General features: G+C 47.4%; 1 protein-coding gene across 1 annotated transcript in view; it reads left to right on the top strand.

The window, feature by feature from the left end:
* Nucleotides 1-24,925, top strand: part of ISY1 (ISY1 spliceosome associated protein) — a 301,684-nt gene that overhangs the window by 13,423 nt on the left and 263,336 nt on the right. The window contains exons 3-4 of the mRNA XM_085624847.1: nt 1,942-1,993; nt 14,366-14,431. Of these exons, the coding sequence (XP_085480973.1) occupies nt 1,942-1,993; nt 14,366-14,431 (118 nt within the window). The remainder of the gene's footprint in view (nt 1-1,941; nt 1,994-14,365; nt 14,432-24,925) is intronic.

Raw genomic sequence — 24,925 nt, 5'->3', positions numbered from 1 at the left:
TCCGCCGGATTGGAATGATAAGTGGGGACAAATGTAGTGCCTTTATTCAGTAACTTAATTTCTGCTTTGGTGAGCACTTTTGATGAAATGTTAATTATAAGTTCACTTTCGACATCTGGCTCCTGGTCCTTTCTGCAATGTTTTGATCGGTTTCTTTGGCCCCTTCTTGTATACCTTGTACTGTCAGTGGAGAGTTTGCTGCTGGACTGATGTCTAAAAAAGCAGTTTTTTGAATATTTTTGCTAGTAGATGGTTTAGCCATTGGTATTGTGGTTTTGCTTATGGGACCTCTTGACGCAGAGATATCCGAATCGGATACAACACTTTCTTGGGATGAAGATGTTGTTGTCTTTTGTGTCTGTTGATATGTTTGCCATTTCCTTTGATTATAAACTTCAGCCCAAGAGTACACTTCTTCAAGTGTGTAATCCAGTGTATCCCTTCGATACTTTCGAACTTTTCGCTCATTAACTTCTTTGGCATATTTTTCAAGTTTAAGATTGATGTCTTCCAAGGTTTTTGTTAAGTCTGGGCTTTTGTTGATTTCTATTTGTAGAATTTTGATCTCTTCTTCCAGCTCAATCAGAACTTTAGATAATTCTTCGACGATCAGCAAGATTAAATCTAGTGAACATTTATGTAGGATCTGATGCCATTTGTGGTAATACACGAATGTTGTTATAAACAAATTAAATGTCCCCAAGTAACATTTGCAGTGTTGCTAATTAGCTGCACCATGTCCTGAAATTTGTTTAGTAACTTTTGATCTGTTTGAATTAGAAACAATTTATGTTGTTAAAAGCAGCAAATTATGTTGCTGATTTTGGAATAGGGTCAAGTGAAAACAATTTTCAGTGTTGCATCTTTGGGCACCATAACTGCCAAGTGAAGATCCATGCCTTTTGTAACAACTTCAGCTTCTCTTGGCTTTTAGCCAGAAGTACTCCGCATGCTGGAATATTTTAGCCGATGCTCACAACAGAAAAGCAAAACTGTAACTCCCAGGCCTAGTATTCAAAAAGCCTTTAATATGGTCCAGTAAAGTGGATATGTTGGTTGTTGCACTCCTTATCCATCTCTGAAGCCAACAGACACCAACTGCTAGTGTGACCGAACAAAGGCCGAAACACACCTCCTACAGCACCGACCCTCCACAACAAACTAAACTTTCCAAAGTGCAAAAAGTGGTGCTAGCTAAAAACGTAGGACTGACTGAAGATAATAATCAGAATTAGGTTTTCAAATGGCACTTATGACCACACTTCAGCAATTTATAAGTGATGTAATTAACATGTCTTAATGTTTCCATTTTAGTAGTACTCCGTTTACTGACCAAAAATGGTTATATCAGATTCAAACTCATGACTTTCAGACCACAAATCTAAATGTACTGTGATGTAAGATGCTCCCCCACACCCATAGTTCTGAAGAGTCATTACAGCCGTTCTAAGATGAGCACCACATTAGAATTGGTACATGAGTGACCTAGAAGAGTAGTTGGCCTAACGGCTAGGGCGCTCGACCTCGGACCTGAGGAACTGGGTTAGAGTCTCGGTAATGACGCTGAAGATCCTGTGATTCTGGGCAAATCACTTAATCTCCCCGTGCCTAACAAAAAATGAATGTGTGTCCTCATGTAACGTAACTGGTGCTATGTAAAGCGCTATTGTACCTGATTGGAGTCGGGTCAAGTTCGCGCTATATAAAACTCTGCAAAAAAAAAGAAGCAGAGGCGAGTGATTTGGTAGCTGCAGCATGTGGGCTCAGGAGCAGGAAATGGATACTGTTCTCCAACCCAGTGGCCTTCTGTTGGCAGAGCACAAAAGCTGTCTAAAGCCAGACCTTAAAGATGGGTAGTACAAACGGCTGGTTAACTGAACTTCCAATTGTATAGGTTTTTGATAGAAGCTAATGCTATTTCCTTCCTGTTCTCTATTTCAGGACGGCCTTGGCAAGATTTCGCCAGGCACAGCTTGAGGATGGAAAAGTTAAGGTAAGTTACACAAAACATCTTGCTGCTTTTCATAATTCTTTATGAAATGCCTTTTAAAAATCAAATTGGCCAATGCACACTAAGAAAAATCTCTGCAGCAAACCTTTCCTTGCTATGGCTGAACTTGTGGTTAGACATGGTCCCTCATTACAGATGGGCCAGTAGATTTGACTTGGGGTGTTTGTGCCCCAGTCAGGATTCCAAGTTGAGCTCAAATGTAACACAGACGTCGTGTTTTCCCCCGCACACATTTAGGAAGGTAGCACTGCAGTATTTAGTGTTTTGCAGCTCGTAACTTGAGGTAACATGCAGCATTACTGCATTATCCTCAGGCCTTAACTAGGAGTTAAAACTGCACCATTGACACTCTGAACATGTATTTCATGAGGTGCCATTACTGCATAGCAATTTCCTGATGCTGAGAATGAGTAACAAGGTCTTTATAGCCAAGCACATACATTGTTCTTTGTGTGCCTTGTTTTATGCCTGGATTCTAGATGTGGATGTCCAGTCTCATTCCTCTATATGTATCACTGACAAGGTCACAAGTAGCATGTTCTACACAATAGAAATTGAAACACATCTGCCCATACCTTGGATATAAAAAAACTGCAAGCTATTCTCACACTTGTGATCTTGAAGCTAAAGTATGCCAATAGCCTGTACCTTATTGCCACATGTTTCATATACACAGAATAAAACTAATCCTAAAAGCTGCTGCAAGCCTACTCCTCTGCCTTCACCCCAGAGACCACTATACCTACACATTTAAATCTAAGCAATATAAACTAAATTGAACACTGCATTCTAGGCTAACACCATGGATCTTCATATTGTCTTGTAATAAAAGATCATAGGATGCTCCTCTTTCTCTCTGGTACTAATTGCCAGCCATGTTTTGAAGCTTTCAGTATCATGTGAAGCACTGGTGAGAGGTGAAAACCTGTTTTTTCCAAATATTGACATCAACCACTGGCCCTAGTATAGAACCCAGAACTAAGAATCAAGTCCGACGGCCTTCTACAGCCAGAGTTACGGAAAACACGAACTGCGGACTACACCGGCGCCCAAGCCGGGGCCTGGCATGAAAGCGGAGGCCGCGAGAGTGGCCGCGTGACGCGGCCAGAATCGGACACAAACCCGGGGTCTTGGCCTACACACACGGAGGTAGCAGCTCCGGGACCTACGACACACAGTTGCTGCGCAGCACAGCACAGCACGAAGACTAGTGTAGTGGTGAATGGGAGCGCTGCCGGTAGAATTGCACCGGTAGACGTGCTAACGATCAGGCGGTGGGGGAGCCTGTGTGGTGCTGCGGCGACGCCGTGTCCTGGAACCGAGACCTTGGGAGGGCGGTGCGGCAGTGGCGAGGGCCCACGGTGAGGTGCGGAGCCCTTTTTCCCTCCCTCTCCCCCACCTGCATTAACACCGTGTCGGAGTTGGCGGCGGACTCCCTTCCAGGGTGCAAGTGGTCTACAGCACGGAGCTGGGATTGGCAGCGGTTGCGAACCACCGGCAGAAGATCAAGGGAGAGAGGCGAACCCACTAAATGGCCCAGGCCTGAGGGCTGTCGGTGGTGAGAGGCTGTGGCTGATTTGTTTTGTTTGGACAGCGGCGAGCGACTGCATCTTCCTGCAGTATAAACTGGAGTGACAGACATCAGTGTTCACTATAAAGTGTGGGGCAGCAACAACAGCGCCAACTGGGACAGTATCAGTGGGGGCCGTGAACAGCCCTTGAGAGCATCTAGCGACCTAGAGAGTAAACGGCTGGGGGGCCGCGACCTATGGCTTCCCTCCCCCCTCCTACTGCAGCCCCCACACACCTGCGGTACCCGAGAGAGGGGACATAACTCAGCACCATATCGCCCGCCAACAGCGTAAGGGAACAGAGGAGCCTAAGACCGACGTGCACTGCCACCTGAGGGAGTGGGCCTGGAGAGTGCCAAGATGTCATCCACGAGTGGCTCTAAAGCAGTTCAAACTAATAAACTCGACCGCTACACTCTCCCAAAGGAAACTCTGCAAGATCTACAACCCAGAGACAAACCTACCAGGGAGCTGGGTGGGGGGCGGGCAATGCAATGCCCGGAGCTCGCGCGGTGTCATCTACCAAGGTAACTCCAAAGTGACGTCCGTGAATTACAAACCTTCTGAAAGTAAGCTGGATGATTATGAGGGACGCCTCAGAAGGACCAACATACGCATCCCGGGGGTGCCAGAGAAGGCGGAGGGGCAGCTGCTGGACCTCTTTGTGGAGGATCTTATCCTTAACCATTTGCAGCCTAAAGGCCTGGGCAAATTCTATGTGCTAGAGAGGGCTCAGAGTCCCCGGGGGTCGTCCGAAGCCGGGGGCTCCCCCCTGTCCAATACTGGCAAGGGTACTTAATTTCTGGGATAGAGATGTGATACTGCAAAATGCCAGGGTGCCCCCCCCCCCTGTTCCGCTACGAAAACGCAGTGCAGAAACAGAGGCGATCCTTTATTGCGATTAAAAAGAAGCTCTGAGAGAGAGGTATAAGATACGCAATGCTGTTCCCAGCCCGGCTCCGGGTGGAGACAGAGGGAAGGGCCTGGTTTTTTGATCACCCGGAATCCGCTTCCGAATGACTTGAGGCTCGGAGAGAACAAGACAACAATCATCATGGCCGCAGGAACCGGACGGACCGTCACTCAAAGGGATGAGCAAGACCCAAGGAACAGCGTGGACTTTCCTCCGTCGAGCTGAACCCTCAATTATGACAGGAGCAGGTACCCGGAAACAATGATAGACTTGAACTGATTGGGGTCACCTCCTACTGATGAGGGGTTATAATTGTGTGATACGATTCTTCTCGGGAGATCGCACCACAGTGGTGGTAGAGGGAGGGACAGGGGCATAGAGCTCTGCGCCCCTCACACTTCTTTTAGTTCACTCGTTGGGCAACAGAAACTCTGCAAAGTTAATAAATGGGCAGTTTCACGCCCAGAGTGCAGGGAAGCAGGGAGGGAGGTTGTTGGGTTGGGGGTTCACAGTTGTTGAATGTTGTAGTTGTTGAATCGACAAGGCACACTGTCATCTATGCAGAGGAAATGAGAAGTTACACTGAGTCCAATGAGTACACAGTGGGACAAAAGTGCTAAAATACTGAGTTGGAATGTCAACGGGCTTAGAGATAAGGTCAAGCGTAGCATAATCCTACAACATATTGAACGGCAAGCCCCCGACATTATCCTGCTCCAGGAAACGCATTTGGTAGGAAACTCCTGTAAGGCACTAAACAGGTGGGGCTACAAGTTGGTGGCGCATGCTGGTTTCTCGACCAGCTCACGAGGAGTAGGCATTATGATGGGAAACTCCTTTCCTCTCTCTGTGAGTTCCACATGGGCAGACGACCAGGGCAGATATATAGGAATCACGGGCCTATGGGAAGGGCACACATTGACGCTCATGTCGGTGTATGTGCTACCTGGCCTTCAGAGTGAAACATTTAAAGACCTGAGCTCAATCCTACCCCCGATTCCAGAAGGTCTCCTGGTGGTTGGGGGCGACTTCAACGCAATGGCATCGGGCACCTTAGACCGGCACCCTCCATGCGAGATTGGGTCTCCTTGTTGCTGGCTGCCTGACTTCATGGAGGCGTTGGGGCTAGTCGATGGGTGGAGAACGTACAACCCAGAAAGAATCCAGCATACTTTTCACTGCGGGGCCCACCACAGTCTCTCCCATATAGATTATATCCTAGTCACCGCATCCCAGGTTGCTAACATCCAAGAAATCAAACATTCAGTAAGGGGAATCTCTGATCATTCCCCGGTATGGGCGCAGATAGTCCTAGGCCAGGCAAGGGTGGGGAAAATTGCTCCCATTAATCTGTGGTATCTCCAAGACTCAGGAGTCCGAAAAGCACTACTCCAAATCATAGATAACTATTTCCGAGAAAATGAGGGGTCAGTAGACTCCTCCCAGACCCTGTGGGAGGCACTCATTGCCGGGATGAAAAAAGACAGACAGAAAGAGATTGTGGAGGCTGAGAACGAAGTCCTCCGGCTGGAGGAAGAGTTAGAAGTTGAGGTTACGCATGAGAAACCCCACATGTTACAAGTCAAACAAGACGACTACAAAGCGCTAGCAACTGACAGGGCTAAAAGTCTGGGGCGGAAAAATATATGACCTGGGGATAAAGCGGGGAAGCTAATCGAATGGCTTGAGAAGAAGGAAAGGGCTAGTAGACTAGTACCGGAACTAATAGGTGCGGACAGCAGATCCATGACCGACCCACAAGATATTGCTAATCAATTCGCCAATCACTACAGTACTGAATACCGAACTAGTGCACCATTCAACGAGGAGGACTCCCAGTCATTAATGCAAGATATAGCGCTCCCTACCCTGTCAGAAGAAGACCGACACTTCCTAGAAAGTGAGTTGACAAATGACGAAATAGCACAAGCCGTTAGGTCACTACACTCAGGGAAGGCCCTTGGCCCCAATGGCATACCCATTGAATTGTACAAACTCAGGCCAGACAAATTAGCCCCATACCTGCCTGTGGGCCATGTTCGAAGAGACCAAGGAGCTGGGGATACTACCAATGGAGCAGAGGGTGGCTACACTGATCACTTTTCATAAGGAGGGTAAACCTAAGACCGACTGCGCCACTTATAGGCCGATTTCCCTATTCAATGCGGAGCCCAAAATCCTAGCCAAGCTCCTCACAAACCGCCTCGTTAAGGTGATTGGCGGTCTTGTCCATCCTGACCAGTCAGGGTTCATGCCGCATCGAAACACGGCATTGAACTTGCGCAGAGTACATGGGGTACTGGGGAGAGTAGCCCCGATCCAAGAAGCAGCAATAATCGTGTCGTTAGATGCGACCATGGCATTCAACACCATCGAATGGCCATATCTCTTTGCAGTTCTTGCAAAAATGGGGTTTGGTCCAGGCTTCACTCAGTGGGTACGGATCCTATATTCGGAGCCCCTGGCACAGGTCGTGGTCAACAATAAGAAGTCGAACACATTGACACTGAGTCGGGGGATCCATCAGGGATGTCCTCTCTCCTGTTCGCCCTTGCCGTGGAACCGCTGGCGGCGTGGATTCATAGGGACCCAGTGATACGAGGCCTGCGTTGGTCCTCCGAATGGGAAGACCGTATCTCTCTGTACGTAGACTATATTCTGCTATACCTAGCCTCCCCGAAAGCTTCACTTGTGGGAGTACTGGATATCTTGGCAATATTCGGGAGATACTCTGGCTTCTCCATTAATTGGAGTAAATCCCTCCCATACGTCCTCAGAGGGGACCCACCCACCCCACCACAGGGCTGCTCAATCCAAATCAACACAGTAGGATTTAACTACCTAGGTATCTTTGTCTCCCTAGATCAGACACTCTATTTTAATCACAATCTTCTCCCACCACTGCAAAGGCTGAAGCGCGACATAGCGAGCTGAAAAACGCTTCCGCTCTCGCTACTGGGCAAAGCAGTCCTCTTCAAAATGATGTCGCTGCCCCGCTTTTTGTATGCATTACAGAACTCTCTAGAACCAGTTCCAGCGTCATACTTTAAAGAAATTGAGGGCCTGCTGAGGGATTTGTTGTGGGACGGGAAACCCTGAATTGCTCTGGCCAGACTCACACTGAATTGGTATGATGGGGGAATTAACCTCCCAGATATCAAAAAGTACTACTGGGCGTCTCATCTCGCTGCTATTAATCATGGCACTTGCGGTCACCCGGACGATCCGGGATATGCCATGGATAGGTGGCTCCTACCTGGAGGGAACTACAACAGGGCACTCTATTCGAAACCCAAGCGATACCCCTTAACTGGACCAACTAAACACTCGGTCCATATATGGCACACTGCAAACAAAAATTTGGAGTGGGAGCAAACGCTCACGTTGGCAACCCCTTTATGGGATTCCGAGAAGTTGGGTAATTTGTGGAGGACGAAAGGGTTCGATAAGTGGGAACTCATCGGGATATCACAAATCAAGGATGTATGGGTGAAAGGCGAAGTGATAACGTTGGCCTCCTTGCAGCAACAACATGAGTTAGCCGACTCAAAACGCTTCCGATACACACACATCCGCCACGCCTTCCAATCACATCTCCCGAAAGGTTCTCTAACCCTCCCCCCCCGCCCGCCCCAGAATCCTCTCCACTTGAGAATAGCCAACTAGATGGTTATCTCCCCGAGAAAGCCATATCTCTGACATACAAGAAATTAATCAATAATATGGCAGACCCTCTCCAGCCAATATGAGAGAAATGGGTAAGGGATGGCATTGAGCTAGAAGATGAAGAGTGGCAAGAAGCGGTGTCCTTACCAAGGGTGGTAGCAATCTCGGCCAGTCTTAGGTTAGTTCAACTCAAAATTTTCCACAGAGTGTACGTCCCAGGGCCTTGTTTGGTAAGCATGGGTACGGCTGAGGGAGGAGATTGCAGACGACCGTGTTTGTCAAGAGGGCACATTCATGCACATAATATGGGAATGCGACTACATACAAACATACTGGCGCAAAATACACAACATCCTTAGTGAAGTGCTCACGCTTGTCCTCAGCACGGAGATGCCTCTTGAATGTGTGGGAACCTGCAGACCTGAATAGTCCCAACAAACAATGGGTCACACTGGGATTAATGTTGGCAAAGAGGAATATTGCACAAATGTGGGGAGCCTTGCAACCGCCTAAAGTAGAGGCCTGGAAAGAAGACCTAGATTGGTGTATGTTTAGAGAAAAGACAGTCTATGTAGCACGGGGCTGCCCTAGAAAGTGGTCCCAGATATGGAACCCCCGGAACGCTTACCGAGGGAATATTTGCAACCCGCCGCATAGCACCGACTCGGACAATTACCCTACCCTGTAAAAATGTCCTTACAGTGTACTGTTGCGCAATTCTGTTTGATAATGTGTCTACTAATAGAAAGTGTAATTTGATTCCTCTGTATTGTATTCTTCATTTCGATGAATGTTTAATAAAAAAAACATAAAAATAAAAAATATAAATAGGTACAGTCCAGAGCTATGGAACAGCACTACTAATAGTAGCATACCCCGCCATAAAGATGGACGCAGAAATCTCGCCCAAACTGGCGACTACCGCCCAACGTAGTCTTGTATCGATCTTGTTATATTGGTAGGGTATAATAACTATGTTATTTTAACCATAAGGTGTGCCTCTGTATGCAATATTAGAAGTACCCCCGTGCCACTGAGCACCTGAAGATCTGTATCCCGACTGATAAAATGAAAGCCTCAAAGCATAGTCCCCTCCCACATATGACGGGTATAGTAAACTGACTGCTCTACCTCCTACCCCTAACCACGAGATAGATAGTAGTAACTCTAGTCTTTTTACTGGTCCTCCAATCTCCCTGTGATATAATATTTCACCACACAATATCTTAGACCATTCCACTACTTGACCCCTCATCACCAGGAGAGGCATACAGTATATGAAAGGACCTGTGGAACCATGCTGGTAAATGCAGAGCTTGGGCACAGGCTATATCAGTCCTCTTAACTAACCACTCAGTACTGACCAGACAGGCATGCAAAGATCGAAAGATCTGCCACACATTGCTGCTCACTGAATGACTCTAACATAGTCCATCCGGCAGGTCCCAGGTAGTCACATAGTCTGAGCACTGATCTAATGTTAAATGTAAAAAGGATGATTATAACTCGGTGCTTCTTGGCAACCCTGCATTCTTGACATCTCCTATTTGCAATCCTATAAAGGAGGACTGTAACAATCTGTCATGCCTGATCTATACACCAGTTTCCTCCCTCGGATCTATAAGATCTTAGAGTGGATCACCTCCTGCTACAGCCAGCATATGAAATTTGATTGAGAACATAAAAGAAAAAATAAAGAACACAAATGCACCATCAAAGCTGCCAGCTTACCACATACTTTAAAAGTATGTGTCAATTTCTCAAACTTCCTCTTCCATCACTTCGCCAAGCCCTGTGTCCCCTAACATGTTAGCTGAACGTTTTGGTCTTCCTGCCCAAGAAGGAAATACTTGCCACATAAGCTCAAAGCAAAGACCACACACTTCCAACCACACATCCACATGGTGTAGTTTGCTATCCATGTGGATAAGCGCGTCAGCACTCCATGTAGCAGTAGGAATACAATACAGTACATACTATGTCCTTTGGATCAATAAACATTACTGTTTCATCTGAACACTTTAATTAAGTGATGTTTTGAATGCAAGTCCAGTCTGCCAGAAGAAATTGAAATTGTATTTTTTTATGGAGAAAGTGAAAAGGAAGCATTCTCCTCATTTTAAGAGTGGAGCAAAAATCTATTGCTGTTCTCATACATTGCTCTTAACATACATTTTGCCAGATTATCTGCTGTGGCACCCAAAGGCCAACGTATCCTCATCCTTTAGATTCAGCTGTGGTGTGTGACAATGGATATTTTTCCACACACTCACAGCTATTAGCATTATAACACTTGCTACTTTTGTTAGTCGGTCATGTTGATTTTTTTTTGGCTTGCACCATAAAGCTGCTCAGAATAGTGAAATAATCCACAGTAAAGTCATATTAAGGTGTTTGCAAACATTTTGTCTGAAATATGTGGTGAAGATAATGTTTAATCCACACAGGTCTCCTTTCAAAATGATTATTGTTTCTCTGCTGCTTCTTTGACTGGGGCACAAACACCCTAAGTCAAATTTACCAGCCCATCTTGAGGCCTCCAGTGATAAAATGGTCCAAGGCCCAGCATACTTGTATGTCATTTGTTAGTTTCATATAATAGGATGTTGTCTGAACAAACTATAAGAAATATAATAACGTACAGGAACACCTAAATATGGATGGATTCAGTTGTTCTTTGATAATCGGAACCAACGGACGAGAACAGAGGCAGTTGACTATTTCAGCAGGTAGATGTCAGAAGAATAGATTTAAAGCATTACTTAACACACACACTTCTTATTTAATTTAATAATAGTATATAAATCAATTTAAATGTTAGTCTTGTGCATAACATGGAAACATCAACACCAACATCTACACATTTTTGAAGTATCACAAGTTAATAAAGGTACACTGTATACGTTTCTAGTATAGCCAGTAAAGGGTAGCCTTAGTATATTTAGTGCACAGTGCTGAATCCTCTGCAGTGCCCACCTCCTCTGCGAATGACTGATTGACTGAAGTAAGCTCAAAGTAGGAGTGAACCTGTTTCAGTTGTCCAAGTTGGCCTAAGCTTTAAAAATGAAATGCAGTCGAACAAATTGTACTTCCCGAGTGATCCGGCAAGGGACAATATGTATTTTATTGCTGCTTTAAAAAAAGAAAGCATAAGGCATCACTGTAAGAGTATATCTTGTCCAGTCACTACATCCTTTTGGCAAAGGTGAATATTCAAACGTTTTTTTTCCAATTTTGAGTCGAGTACCACTTTTCCACGAGAAGAGGACTATGCCTGTCACAATCAGCATGCATATTCTTATTGCACCATTAGGCAAACTTGTAGGAGTATGGTTGTACTTTAGCACAATTAAAATCCCTGACATAACATAGCTAATACGATTTTCCGAGTATGGATAGCAACTCAGAATGTAAAGAACAAGTATGAATTGCTCTAGGCACCAGAGACTTAAATAGGTTGTTTGGTAAACCTGATCAAGCAATCCTTTAGGTCCTACAAGTCATAGAGGAGCCCACTGCTAACCTTGTAATGGCCTCTATGCATCCCTTTATCTCTGAGTGTCAATTTGGTCTCTGGAATAGGCATGGTTACTTCTATTGCCTGTTAAAAGAGGTATACCCCTCCAGATTTGAATGCTAATTAGAGGCGTATGGCCTTGTTGGGGTACGGAACCCCTTAGTCCAAGGTCACTCCTTCATATTGGCCCCTCAGTTGCATCAAAGTTATGATACATCAAAGTTATAATCTATTCCTCGACAGAGATGGCAGCACCATGTGTTAGATTTGTGAGAACCTTGGGAAGTCTAGCTCAATTTCTTTGATTCTGAGGTCAGAAGTGGCTTTTTGATGATGAATTCATGTTCTGTAGCTTGTTTCATATTAACTTTATACATTTTGATGCACCTTGTACAGTAGAAGGCTTATTTGGCATAGCTTCATAAGGTAGAGATAACTTTACGTATCCACCTTGTCAACACATAACGATCACACTATTCATCTTTTTCTCCCGGGGAGAACACAATGGACTACATGATGTCTCTGATTGAAGCTCCTCAGTGAGGGACGATCCAGTCAGTTTAAATAGTCTTTGAATATGTGCAGAAATACAGTGGTGGCTCCGCGAGGGAGTGCTGCGGGGCGTGGGATGGGCAGGGTGGGGGGTAGTAAACTCCAGCATACGACCGAAAGGAGTTAAGTAAATATTTATATAAATAAAACGATTTACATTGCGCGCGCTGCATCACCGATTTGGCGTTGCAGCGCACGCAATGTAAATTGTTTTATTTATTTAATCATTTACTTAACTCAGTTCAGCCGTTTGCTGGAATTTACTACCCTGCCCCGCCCCCGCCCCACTGCAAATGGAGCTGCTCCATCAGGGACTGGATGAGTTCCTACATCATCAATGAATGGGGACCACACTTTATCATACTTATGGATTGCATCATGTACAGTGGCTGTTATCTTTTCCATGATGTAAACGTTCCATATTTTGATCCACCATATGATTGGTGGTGGTGCTGTATGTGCCTTCCAATTATGTGCACTTTAGAGCTTTTCAGCTAGGAACATGTGTGTTAGTAGTTTCGGATAGGTGTTGTGAGGGGGTAGGAACTGTTATCCGATTGTAAACCAATACAACAATCAAGGAGTCAAGGTTATATTGATACCCGTTATGTATCTAATTAAGAATACTATAGATGCTTAAAATGTTTACATTATTACCTGTGTCCTAAGATCCCCTCTAGGGCAGGTTTTAGGTCCCAAAGATTGATTCCAGCCTAGCTGCTGTGAGATATGATGGCCTCCGTATTTTGTGTGAATTTTCTTTATTTTGAGAGCACTTTAATGACTTTGCAGCCCTTTGTGTCGCCTGCTATCTCTGTGGTGTCTACTGATGAATCCAGTATGTGTTGGGATGTTGTTTGTTTGAATAGGAAGTGGCCAATTCTTGTATGTATGTGCATTAGAACAGAATGTGTTGTCTCTCTTCTTTGTGTTGGGTTCTCCATATGTCCATTAGATTTAGATACCCTAATCCCTCTTTTAGGGATGCTCCTTTGATTTGCGTTGAATGTACCTTTAATGAGCAATAAATGCTGGTTTTTAAGACCGCATTGAAGTTGCCTCCTATTAATGTGTCCCGCTTGGCAAACACTGAAATTATGGGAAAGAGGTCACTCAAAAACTTCAGCATCTTTGGTGCAGTGTATAGAGAGAACAGGGTTGTCTATTTACATGCAACAGTTCCTTCAACTAGGTTGAAATGCCCCTGGCTTTGCCAGATGGTTACTACAATCTAAATAAAACAATTTAACTAACGCAGCAATAAAGTTTTTGAAAAAAGGGCCAGCAAGAGGATTTCTTTCACGTGCCCACTGAACGCTACCGTAGCAGACAATCAGTAGATGAGGTACACACCGCTAGAGATGGCTTTTTCCCCCTGAGATTGTGATCAGGTGTTAACTTGAGTTGGGAAGCAGGATCACTGCTTAATACCTTCGCCCGGTGACTCCTCTGGAAGGTTGTTAGATTTTCAGGAGCATTTTAAGAATGTTTGTACTGGAGCAGTTTGTGATCACATCAACACAGATAGTGCAAGCATTCAGACAACCAGCACAGATCACATCACTGGGCTATGGCTTCACCGAGTCCTCATAAGTCTTTTCCGTCACCATTTCTTTTGACATTCGGTGCAGCCACTGTGTTTGCACATAGAAAACTTGCATTTCCACATGCGAACTTAGGCTAAGATGCAGAGCAGCGAGCGGGAGAAATCCGAAATTCACTCACCAGGCATTCATAGGATATCTATCTAAGGGTTATAAGCCACTGTAATGTGCAGCTTATCGCATTTTTACAGCAGCCAGTTCTCTTTGTCAGTTTTGGAAATCAAAAGAGCCAGAAGCAATTGATTCTCGCACTACTTTGTTGAAGCCCTTTCTTTCCAAAGTAGGTTACTTATACACCCATTTCAGCTTGTGATTCTCACTGGTACAGTTTTGTTGCCTGACATGTGGGCAACGTTATGCGAAAAGAGCACAGTGGCAACGGAGCACCTCAAACATAGAAAGCACAAAATCACAATAGTCTCCAGCTTATAAGTATTGTTTACATCTGCCTTTGCTGCTGTTTGATTTGTAAGAGCATGTTACCTTATTCTGTGCTAAAATTGTGTGTATTTGTTTTCTCAAATTCAATAGGAGCGAAGACCATTTCTTGCATCCGAGTGCCACGAATTGCCGAAAGCTGAGAAATGGAGACGACAGGTATGGGTTGGAGGCCCGGCTCTAGGATTCTTGCTCAGGGAGGGCCATGAACAAGGATGGGTGGGCCACGAAGATGAATGGGCAGTGGTACAAATTATTGCAGAAATCTAATATTTTAGATATTGACATTGCCAACTTTTGACATTTTAACACCATAACCACCAACTAACGAGGTAACTACTTTGCTTTCCCTGCTTTGATTCTGGCTTTGTGGAAGGGGAGGGACACAGCATAAAGATTGGCTGCAGCCTGCTCCTGGTCATGCTACTACACATCTCTTTGCAGCTCTTCATGTTTTCTTAAAAAGGAAATTGTCCGCTTTGCAGTTTGCAAAGCACATAAGTTAAAAAATGTGGTGCAGTAAGCCCTCTGACAACTTTGCACACCCCTGCCTTATTAAATAATGCAGACTTTACAATTATTTATCCTCCCTTTCTATGCACATATTCATTAAAAAAACAAAGTTGAAAACTGAGTTATGGTTTTGACAAATGTGCAAAACCAAGGAAACTCCACAGTTATGGTAATCAACGCTTAAAATACAGGCCATAACTCACGTTACCTGTCATGTTCAAAACCCATTCTCAACTGGTCCTGGGTCATTCTCCCATCTATTTTGAGGCAATATTTTGCCATTCTAGCCTCTGGCAGTCTTCCCTGTAGTGGCAAATCTTCCAGAATTCACATCTCTCCCTTACTGAAAGAAGTAACAATATGCTTGAACTGCTAGTATTGAGTTGTCTGGTTGTTTTGTAGCGTGTATTTGGTTTACAATGTGTAAATGGTAATTCACGTGATCCAAGTAATAAAAGAAGCTTTATTCAGGAAAACAATACTGCTGTGCCCTGTACTAAACAAACATGCTCGGAATAGACAGCACTATACTGTGCACCACAGAGCTCTGCTTAGTCACTCATGTAATAAAAAAATGCTTCCACAGCAGTTAAGGGTACAATGGGTGTTCACTATGAACCTTAAAAATCCTATCTTTAAGGCACTGAAATACATCAGGTAAGGTGCTTTTGAAACACATCCTAGTGTTATGGTGCAAAATGGTTGCAAATGTAGCCAGTGGGAGTAAATGAGAGGGTTCAGGATATCTGTGCTGTGCATTTTGTAATGCACCAGTTACCATCCCTGCTGACATCACACTTGATCCCAGGTCTGAAAGTAGCCTATTATGTCCTGGGTTGAATCGGGACCAAAAATTGGCCTGGCACCCAAAAGCACACAGCCCACCTTTGCAGATCACAACCTTTCATGAAACATTGCTTGAATACTAACAAGGAGCTATATTCCGTGCAGACATTTTTGACAAATTAAACTTTTCAAATGTTCTAAAACCATTAGCATTATCCACTTGCTGGAAACACCATTGTTTCTCTGCAGCTCCCTCACATATTTTCCAGCGAATCTGTCCCTGAAACAGTTGCTCACTCTTAGATCTTCAAGCCCGTACTCACCCTCTGATCTCTCAATCCTCTCTCTGCAATCGGGTCCTAAAACTTCTGGTCATTCTTATGAATCCTTGCTTGGCCCTGACCAACATGACCCCAGAAGCTCATGCATATCCTCTTGTCTGTTGGCTTCTGTTCACACTTAAGAATCCATAGGTGCTGCTCCTCCTCAGTTCTTCAGACTCTTGCTCACCATCAGTTGGTCTCTAAACTAGCCACTTATTAAAAGGACCCTGAAGCTCATTTCCACTCTCCAGTCCTCTGAAACTCCTGCTCAGGCCCTTAAGGTTCCAGCTCACTCTTGGGTGCCTTTAGATTTAAGCTCATCTGGTCACCTGATTTCCCTCCTCACTGTCAGACCCTGTAGCTCTTCCTCACTCTTACATGGATGCTCCAGGACACCCTCATTTCCCTGAGGATCATGTTTACCATGAGATTCCACCTACCTTATATATCTGTATGGATTCCTTGATATTTGCTCACCCTAAGGGCATGAGGTGTATTATCACCACCAGACGACTCACCCTCAATTCTCACAGTTGGCATTGGGTTTGAACATATGCTTCTGAGGCATAGCTGAGTTTAGGTCCCTGAGCCTCAAGCTCACCCGCAGGGTCCTGAGGTGTATGCTTATTCCAAGTTGCCCGAAACCCTTCTCACTCCTCGGTGTTCAAGGCTCCTGCTTGTCCCAATGGCTCTTCCTCATCTTGGGGTGCTAAGGGTGTTTTGCTCTTAGCTTCCCCAAGCAAAATGTTTTGAAGTCTGGTCAGCCCCCCTCCCCCAAACTTGAAGCTAGACTTGTGGGAGCGAGAGTGGCAGGGCTGAGGTGTTATTTGCCCCTCACACTCATGGGACCGAATGCAGCCTCACCTGCTACACTAATGATCGCTATGGCCCTGAATATCAGGCTGTCTCCTCTGCCTCTTACACCCCTTCCCAACCATGCGTGGCCATCATCACTCCAGTCCTGAATCAGACTGTCCATTTCCAAAAAATAGCTCCCACTTGTTGCCCCCCACTTTGCAGCAAGGGTTTTCTCACCACTAATACTAGTAAGGCCCCATGCCTCTTTAAAACCAGCATTGGCATAGCCAATAGGTCTCGCTTTTGGGACCTTATAAGTATTTAGTTATGCAGCACAATATCCTTGGTGCAATAACATCCACTGTTGCATGGCTAAACACTTATAAGGTCCTAAAGGCGAGACCTATTGGCTATGCCATTGCTTGTTTTTAGAGGCCTGGAATGCAGTTTTAAATGTAGGCTGGTGAGAAAGGTGCCAACCCGAGGGGCAAGGTCTAGAGAGAAATAAGATAGGAGGAGGGGTGAGTTATATTGAGATAGCACAAATAGAAAGGTGAAGCACAGAATGACAGGTCAGGTAAACAAAGTAGAGAGGCAGGTAGAGCCGGTGGGATGAAAAATAGAAAGATAGGAGAAGTAGAGAGAAGAGAGGTGCAGATGAGGTAGAGAGATGAGGCTAATACAGAGGAAGGGCGAGGCAGAAGTAGAGAATGGTGAAATAGGGGGAGAGAGAGACCGAGGTAAGACAGATGTATTAAACGAGCGAGACATTGGAAGCAGAGAGAGTGAACAGAAACAGTGAAGGAGATAGAAAGAGAGATGAAAGCAAAGGGAGTGATAGATGGAGTGGAAGAGGTAGTGAGAGCATTGTAGAGAGAAAGGCATAAAATAATGGGAAAGGTGAGGGAAAGAGGACATCAATAAAAAGAGAGACATAGAAGTCCAATAGGTGAGGTAAATTGAGAGGCTAGATAGTGTATGATAGGTGGGGAAGAGAGAGATGAGGCAGTTAGTTTTGAGGCAGAGAGAGAAATGAAAGAGAGAATGGTGAGGTAGAAAGACGCATGCGAGAGGTAGGGAAAGGTAAGGTATAGATGGCACAAATGATAGAAAGGCTAAGATAAAGATAGATGAAATTAAGAGTGAGGTGAAGTAAATGGAAGCGAAATAAAGGGGGATGAGATGCGGAGAGAGAGAGAGAGAGTGGGAGAGAGAGACAGACTGAGATTGACATGAGGAGAAGAGAGGGGCAGAGAGCTGAGCGCGAGGCGGTAAGTGCTGTGGGGCACTGAGGTTTATTGAAAGAGAGGTGTGACGTACAGAGAGAGTTTAAAGGTAGAGCAATAGTGTGGTAGGTACGTAGCCATGTATAAATAGACAGGTAAAAAGGGACTGTTTAGGTAAAGGAATGAGACATGGGACAGAAAGGTGCGACAGAGAAAGAAATGTATTGGGTGGTATAGAGAAGTGACAGCTAGTCAGAGTGTGGTATGTAGAGAAGTAAGGTAGAGAGAAGGGCAGGGATTTAGTCTCTGGTCCAGTAAAGAGAGTTAACTTACAACAAGGGAGGAAGATGGAGAGATGAAGGTGGGAAATGTGAGTAGAGGTGGGAGGTAGAGAGGCAAAACAAACAGGAGCTAAGAGTAAGTTAATGGGAGGCAGAGAGAAAGTAGAGAGGTAAAGAATGGTTAGCAAGATAGGGAAATGGATGATAGAGCAAGATGTAGGTGAGGTAGAGAAAGAGGTGGATAGAGAGGCTGAGAATTGTGGGATAGGTAGAGAAAGGACGAATCAGAAGGGGTAAGCGTGAGAGATAGTCTTCTGTTTTCGTCACTTTAACTGGGTAGACCTTAAAAGATGGAGGCCTTCGGCAATTGGCCAGGAAGCCCGCCCATGCCTTAAAACAGGCTTAAAGGTCATTACCTCTAAAGGGGAATTTTACAGCACAAATATATTTTGGGAAAAAAGCCATATGTCTTCATTTCCTTTAAGTTTTCCCAACATTGAATAAAATCAAGTCACTAGCTTATATGACATTTCACATAGGAGAAAGATATACCTACATAGTGACAAGACACTCCCCACCCTCCACTCACGGATTGCAAAATACGTCAGTAACAATAAACAGAGAAAATAAATGTGTGCATAGCTGAGGACAACCTGTGTCCTGCATTGTGCCCAAATACATCTCTTACGACTCAGAATCCTCTCAGATTTATGCATCTGCCTATTCCTACTATCAAAGGGCCAAGTGACCTGGGACAAGCCAAGGCTAGTGATCCCTCCTTTAAATGTATAAGTAGAGATTTCCAGTGTGTCAGATTTACTATCCCGACACCTCAAGTCCCATGACAGTCTTTCCATAGGAAACAGCTTCAGTAGAGCAAGCTTGAGAGGACAAGAGGAAGTGCGAGCAAAGAGAGCTAGAGAGAGAGAAAAGAGAGAAATTGGAAAGTAGGCAGAGAAAAGGAAGTGAGAGAGACAGAGGCGGAGAGAACGACAGATAAGTGGAAAGACGGAGAGAAAGGGACATACGCAGAGACTAAAGAAATAGAGAGGGAAAGTGAAAGAGGACGAGAGTGAGGGGGTGAAATGGAAGCTCAGAAAGACAAGTGCGTGCGCCTCGCGCTGAAAGTTTAAAAAAAAAAAAAAAGGTGTGCATGCTGCAGCGGGAGAGAGAGGCGGAGGGGTGCACCCGCATGTGGTGCGTGCGCTGGGGACAGCTCTTTTTCAAAGCACATATTCGTGCTTGTGGCGCGCCGCTGCACACTTCCGCAAGCTGTATGCCGCCACAAGCACGAGTATGTGCTTTGAAAAAGAGCGGCACGTCTAAAGGTCTCCTACGCAGTCCATGCGCGCTGCGTAGGCGAGACCTAAAAAGTAAGACAATGTTGATTGTGATACAGTGGGCTCCTCACACAACCCTGGGATCCAGTGCTACTGCATCTGCTTCACTAATGATAACCAAATGAGTAGTCCCCTCTGCCCTTTGTTGAAAACATGGGCCCCGGTCTAGCCTTATCCACCTCTCTATCTTTTCTCTGAGGCCCAAGCTAAGATGTCTGCTCTTCTTAAACATTCCTACTAGTTGGGCCATTGGTACGATATCTAAATCAACACTGACACACCAAGGGTGCACTGGTCCCTAATGAAAACAAGAAAGGATAGTCAAACTGCAATTATTGGGTTTTAGTTGGCCCTTCACACCTCGGGCCCTTTTGCCACTGCAACTGCATCACCAATTTTACCTACAGCCAGCTGAAGCAGGCGTTCTTCTCTGTCCAATCCACAGAGCCATCACTCCTAGTCCTGATGCCTGCCTCTTTGTGTAATAAGGGGGGGAAATCACCACATTTAGCACCCTATTTCTTGGCCCCTCTTACCGGTGTAACTTTGGTGACCCGGGCCCCAACACCAATTATTGCTAATAAGACAGCCATAGTTTGGGTGCAGTGGCTCCTCACACCCATGGCCTTAATGTCCCTGCTTCACCAATGGTAGTGATGGCCCATTCTTAAGAAAAAACAAAATATTCCAATATCTTTCCACCTTCTTCGGGTCTTCTCTCTGAGAAAGCTTCCTTCGTCTCTTTCTAAACAAAAGAATTGGCCCCCACATAGCACCCCGTCCGTGGGCCATGTCTTTGACACTACAAAGAAAACACCCATCCCTGAATAGTTTTATTTTTTTTTTTTTTTTTTTTTTTAAAGTTTTTATTGAACAATAATTCGATTACAAGCACGGGCCTTCAACCACCAGGGCCGGCCGCTAAGTACAGAATGAAATATACATTTATCAAAGCTGCAGTCGGTTCCCGGGGGTCGGCCCCGTAGTGAGTCCGGATAGTTCTAGAGGCACAGGAGACTTAAATCCAACAAACACAGAAAACTAAAAGAAAAACAAAAGGCGAGGCATAAAGACAAACGGCGCAGGTCAGGCTTCCTCCGGGGAACTCCAGGTCAGACCATTAAGCAGCACATGAAAGAAAGGAGTACCGGGAGGCTGGGGGGGGGGGGGGGCCAAGGGAAATGAACGTCCATATGTAGTCATTACAAAAAGTGCCCGGAACCGTCAAGGGTCAGGGGGACATGGCGATATCGGTGTCCACCAGGGGGGGCGTACAGATACCCCCGCGATATGCATTCCATTGCCCCCAGATTCTGCCCCATGCCCCCGGCTTACCACGGGCAACATACACAGTCTTCTCCCTGAACATACACCAGTCCATGTTCTCCTTCCATACTGACACGGCGGGCGGCCGCTGGGCACCCCAAAGCTGCGCTATATCTCTCTTGGCAATCATGTTCCCCAGGGCCGCCCACCGAGTCTGAGCCGCGCTATAATCATTGGGCTCCCACACATTCAGGACACAGCGACGCACCTCCGGCAGCAGCACAACCCCAGTGACCTGTCCCATAACCGTATGCACCCGGCGCCAGTAGTCCGCCACCTCGCGGCACTCCCACAGGATATGGAGAAAGGTGGCACTGAGCCCACAACCCCGCTTACAGAGCCCATCGTCGGAATATCCCATCGAGACCAAGCGAGGACCCGTCACATACACCCGGTGAAGAATCTTAAGCTGTACCAACCGGAGACGGGCTGGAATGGCGACCTCCTTGGGGGACGACAGTGCAGACTGCCAGTCCTCGTCGTCCAATTCCACCCCATCCCCCGTCCAAGCCTCCCGAAGGCGCACCAAGAGGTCAGCCCGATGATTAATCAGTTTCTTATAAATTAAAGAAATAGTACTGTCCGGGACATGTCCGTCAAGTATGCGGTCCTCGAGGGGCGAGGAAACCGGGATCTTGGTCCCCTCTCCAAAGACCGAGAGCAGGGCGTGTCGAACCTGGGCATAGCGGAAGAACTCCCTGTCCGTAAGCTCATATTCGGCCTGAAGAGCCGCAAAAGTCTTAACCGCGCCCTTTTGCCACAGGTCTCCCACTTTGCTGATACCAATCGTGTCCCACTGGTCAAACCCCTTCGTAGTCCAGAGGCTCCCCAGGCGATCGGAGGCAAACAACGGAGTAGCACATGTCAGTCGCTCACCCCAGCCCGTGGCCGCAGTGGCGGCCCTCCAGGTCCGCACCGCAATCTTAGTAGGACCCGTAAGGGTCCGGCCAGCCGAGCGGGAGTACAGCGCCCTGTTATAGTCCCCGCCGGGAAGCAGGAACTTGTCCATCTCATACGCCGGGTTCAGGCCAGGCGCATACGTGGCATGGTTGATGGCCGAAAGCTGCGCGGCCCAATAATACCTGCGAATGTCGGGAAGCGCGATGCCCCCGTCGTACCAGGGGAGAGTAAGCTTAGCAAGAGCAATACGCGCCCGCCCGTCCCACACCAGTCTCCTCTGCAGGCTCTCTACCTCCCGAAAGTAGGCTACTGGGATGACGTCGAAGGAATTCTGGAGTGCATAGAGGAACCTGGGAAGGGACATCATTTTGAACAGCGGGGCCCGACCCAGCGGGGACAGGGGCAGCCTGCACCACCGGGCCGTATCCTCTCGCAATCGCCGGAGCGGACGCAGGAGATTCTGCTCATAGCGAGCCACCGGGTCCAGCGAAACGTATATCCCCAGGTACTTAAAGCCGCTCAAAGATACCTGGATCGGAAGCCGAGGCGGTAGGAGTGGAGGACCACCGGAGATCGGATAGACGCAGGATTTAGACCAATTGATCGTGAGACCCGAGTTATTCCCAAAGGAAGTCAGAACGTCAAAGAGGACGTTGAGCGACTGCCGCGGTGAGGTGAGATATAGGACAATATCGTCCGCATACAGCGAAACCCGATCTTCAAAGCCCGGGGCCCACCGGATCCCCCTAAGCGAGGGCTCCCAGCGGAGCCAAGCCGCGAGTGGCTCCAGGGCGAGAGCGAAGAGCAAAGGGGACAACGGGCAGCCCTGCCTCGTGCCCCTGCCGAGGGCAAAGGGCCGAGAGACCCGCCCGTTCACCACCACCTGAGCCATGGGTCCCGTGTACAGAAGCTTCACCCAGCCAATAAATCCTTCCCCAAAGCCAAATTTAGCCAAGACAGCCCAGAGGAATGGCCATTCGATGGTGTCAAAAGCCATCGTGGCATCCAAAGAAACCAGCACGGCCGGTTCAGAGAGGAGCTCCGCCCTGGCAAGGGCGCCATGTAGACGCCGCAAGTTAAGAGCGGTGTTACGATGCGGGATGAATCCGCATTGGTCCGGATGAATCAGATCGCACACGACGCTCAACAGACGATTGGCAAGTACTTTCGCCAGGATCTTAGGCTCCGCATTTAGCAATGAAATAGGCCGGTAAGACGTACAGCGATCTCGCGGCTTGTCCTCCTTGGGGATAACGACTATCGTGGCCAAACGCTGATCGGCCGGGAGGGAACCCGCCGCCAGAGACTCACGGAACATGCGACTGAGGAAGGGCGCAAGCTTGTCGGGGCGCAATTTATATAGCTCAATGGGCAGACCGTTGGGACCCATAGCCTTGCCCGAGCGAAGGGAGCGGATCGCGGTCGCTATTTCATCCGCCGACAAGGGGGCGTCCAGCCGCTCACGGTCCTCAACGGACAGGCAGGGCAAGGCGATATCCCTCAGTAGAAGGCGAGAGTCGTCCTCATCCCTGTCAGTCACTGGGGAGTACACAGCCCGGAGGTGGTCGGCAAAACATTCCACAATCTCGTCAGGCTCCGTCACACACACACCATCCGCCGCACGCAACTCCGGGACCACACGATTCACTCTCTCCTTCCTGTCCAGCCACGCGATCAACTTTCCCGCCTTGTCCCCGGCATCGTACAGTCGACCCTGCTGCTCCCTATACATAGTTTTGGCCGCGTCAGTGACCAGGGACCTATATTCAAACTGTTTCAGGCTGAGGGCATGGAGCCCGTCCGGAGTAACATTCGCCTCCAAGGCCGACTCCAGCCCCAAGATGTCAGTCTCCAGCCTCACCACTGCCTCACTCTTGACCCTCTTAGCCACCACTATCTGGGAAAGGGCGTGTCCGCGGATCACGGTTTTAAAGGCTTCCCACAGGGACATTGCAGAAGACACCGACCCCTCGTTATCCAGGAAGTATTGGTCCATAGCCTTAACCAGGCTGTCACGAGTTGTAGGGTCTCGCAGGTACCATGGGTTAATGGGAGCGATCCGTCCTGCAGACCGCGGCCCGGTGTCAAAAAGAAGCCACAGCGGAGAATGGTCGGAGATACCCCGCGCCAGATGCCTGACCTCTCGAATCCGACCAGTCTGCGCCGCGGGCATAAGGAAGTAGTCTAACCTAGAGAGACTCCCATGCGCCCCCGAGTGAAAGGTGAATTGACATTGGGTCGGATGCATTAATCTCCAACTATCCACCAGGCCGAAGGTCTCCAGCATCCCACCCAGCCATGCCTGGGCAGCGGGGAGGGTCCTCGGTGGGTGACGATCCAGTTCACCCGAAACCACAGAATTAAAGTCCCCGCCCATGAGCAGGAGGCTGTCCGGAAGGTCAAGCAGCATTCGACCCAAGTCAGTGAAGGTGGAGTTCTGGAGGCCCGGGGGGACGTAAACTGAAACCAGGGCAAGGGGCTGCCCCTCCCACCTCCCAATCAAACACACATAGCGCCCTCTGTCATCCGAGACTATCTTAGTGATCTCCACCGGAAGTGAGGTTCGCAGCAGAATGCCCACCCCCCTGGAACCAGTTGTGAAACCAGAATGGGCCACGAGGCGGTATCCCCCCCTGTTCATTGCATGACAAACATTGCCAACCAGATGCGTCTCCTGGAGAAACACCACATCAGGAGTCAAACGACGCAAATATTGCAATACTACACCCCGCTTGATACGGTCCCCCAACCCATTGACGTTCCATGACATAAGCCTCAACCCGTCCCCCCCCATCCCCCCCCATCCCCCCCAATAGATCAAGGGTCCCCCAGCCTGCAGCACAGTTCCCAAATGTGGACAAAAATCAGTACCTCGCCCTGTAAACAAAAAACACACAGCAAAACAAACCCTCCTCCCCCCCAACCCCACCCCATGACCAACTCCCCCCACCCTGCACCCCTGCGGGCCAAAAAACCCCCCCAACTTGCAGTGTGCCTGTCGCCCCACTAACCCCATTCTACGGAAAGAACCCAGAGGAGGTAAGGGACCCGTCCCCGCCCGCCCCCCTCACTGGTACTGGTAAAACCCAATGTGCAAATGAAATAAGACCCGACTGTACAGTGCAAAAAGGCAAAATCAGGACCAAAAGTCATTCTAAAG

Source organism: Triturus cristatus, chromosome 9 (assembly GCF_964204655.1).
Source record: "Triturus cristatus chromosome 9, aTriCri1.1, whole genome shotgun sequence".
In the NCBI taxonomy this organism is placed as follows: domain Eukaryota; kingdom Metazoa; phylum Chordata; class Amphibia; order Caudata; family Salamandridae; genus Triturus; species Triturus cristatus.
This window is presented reverse-complemented; position numbering and strand designations above follow the sequence as displayed.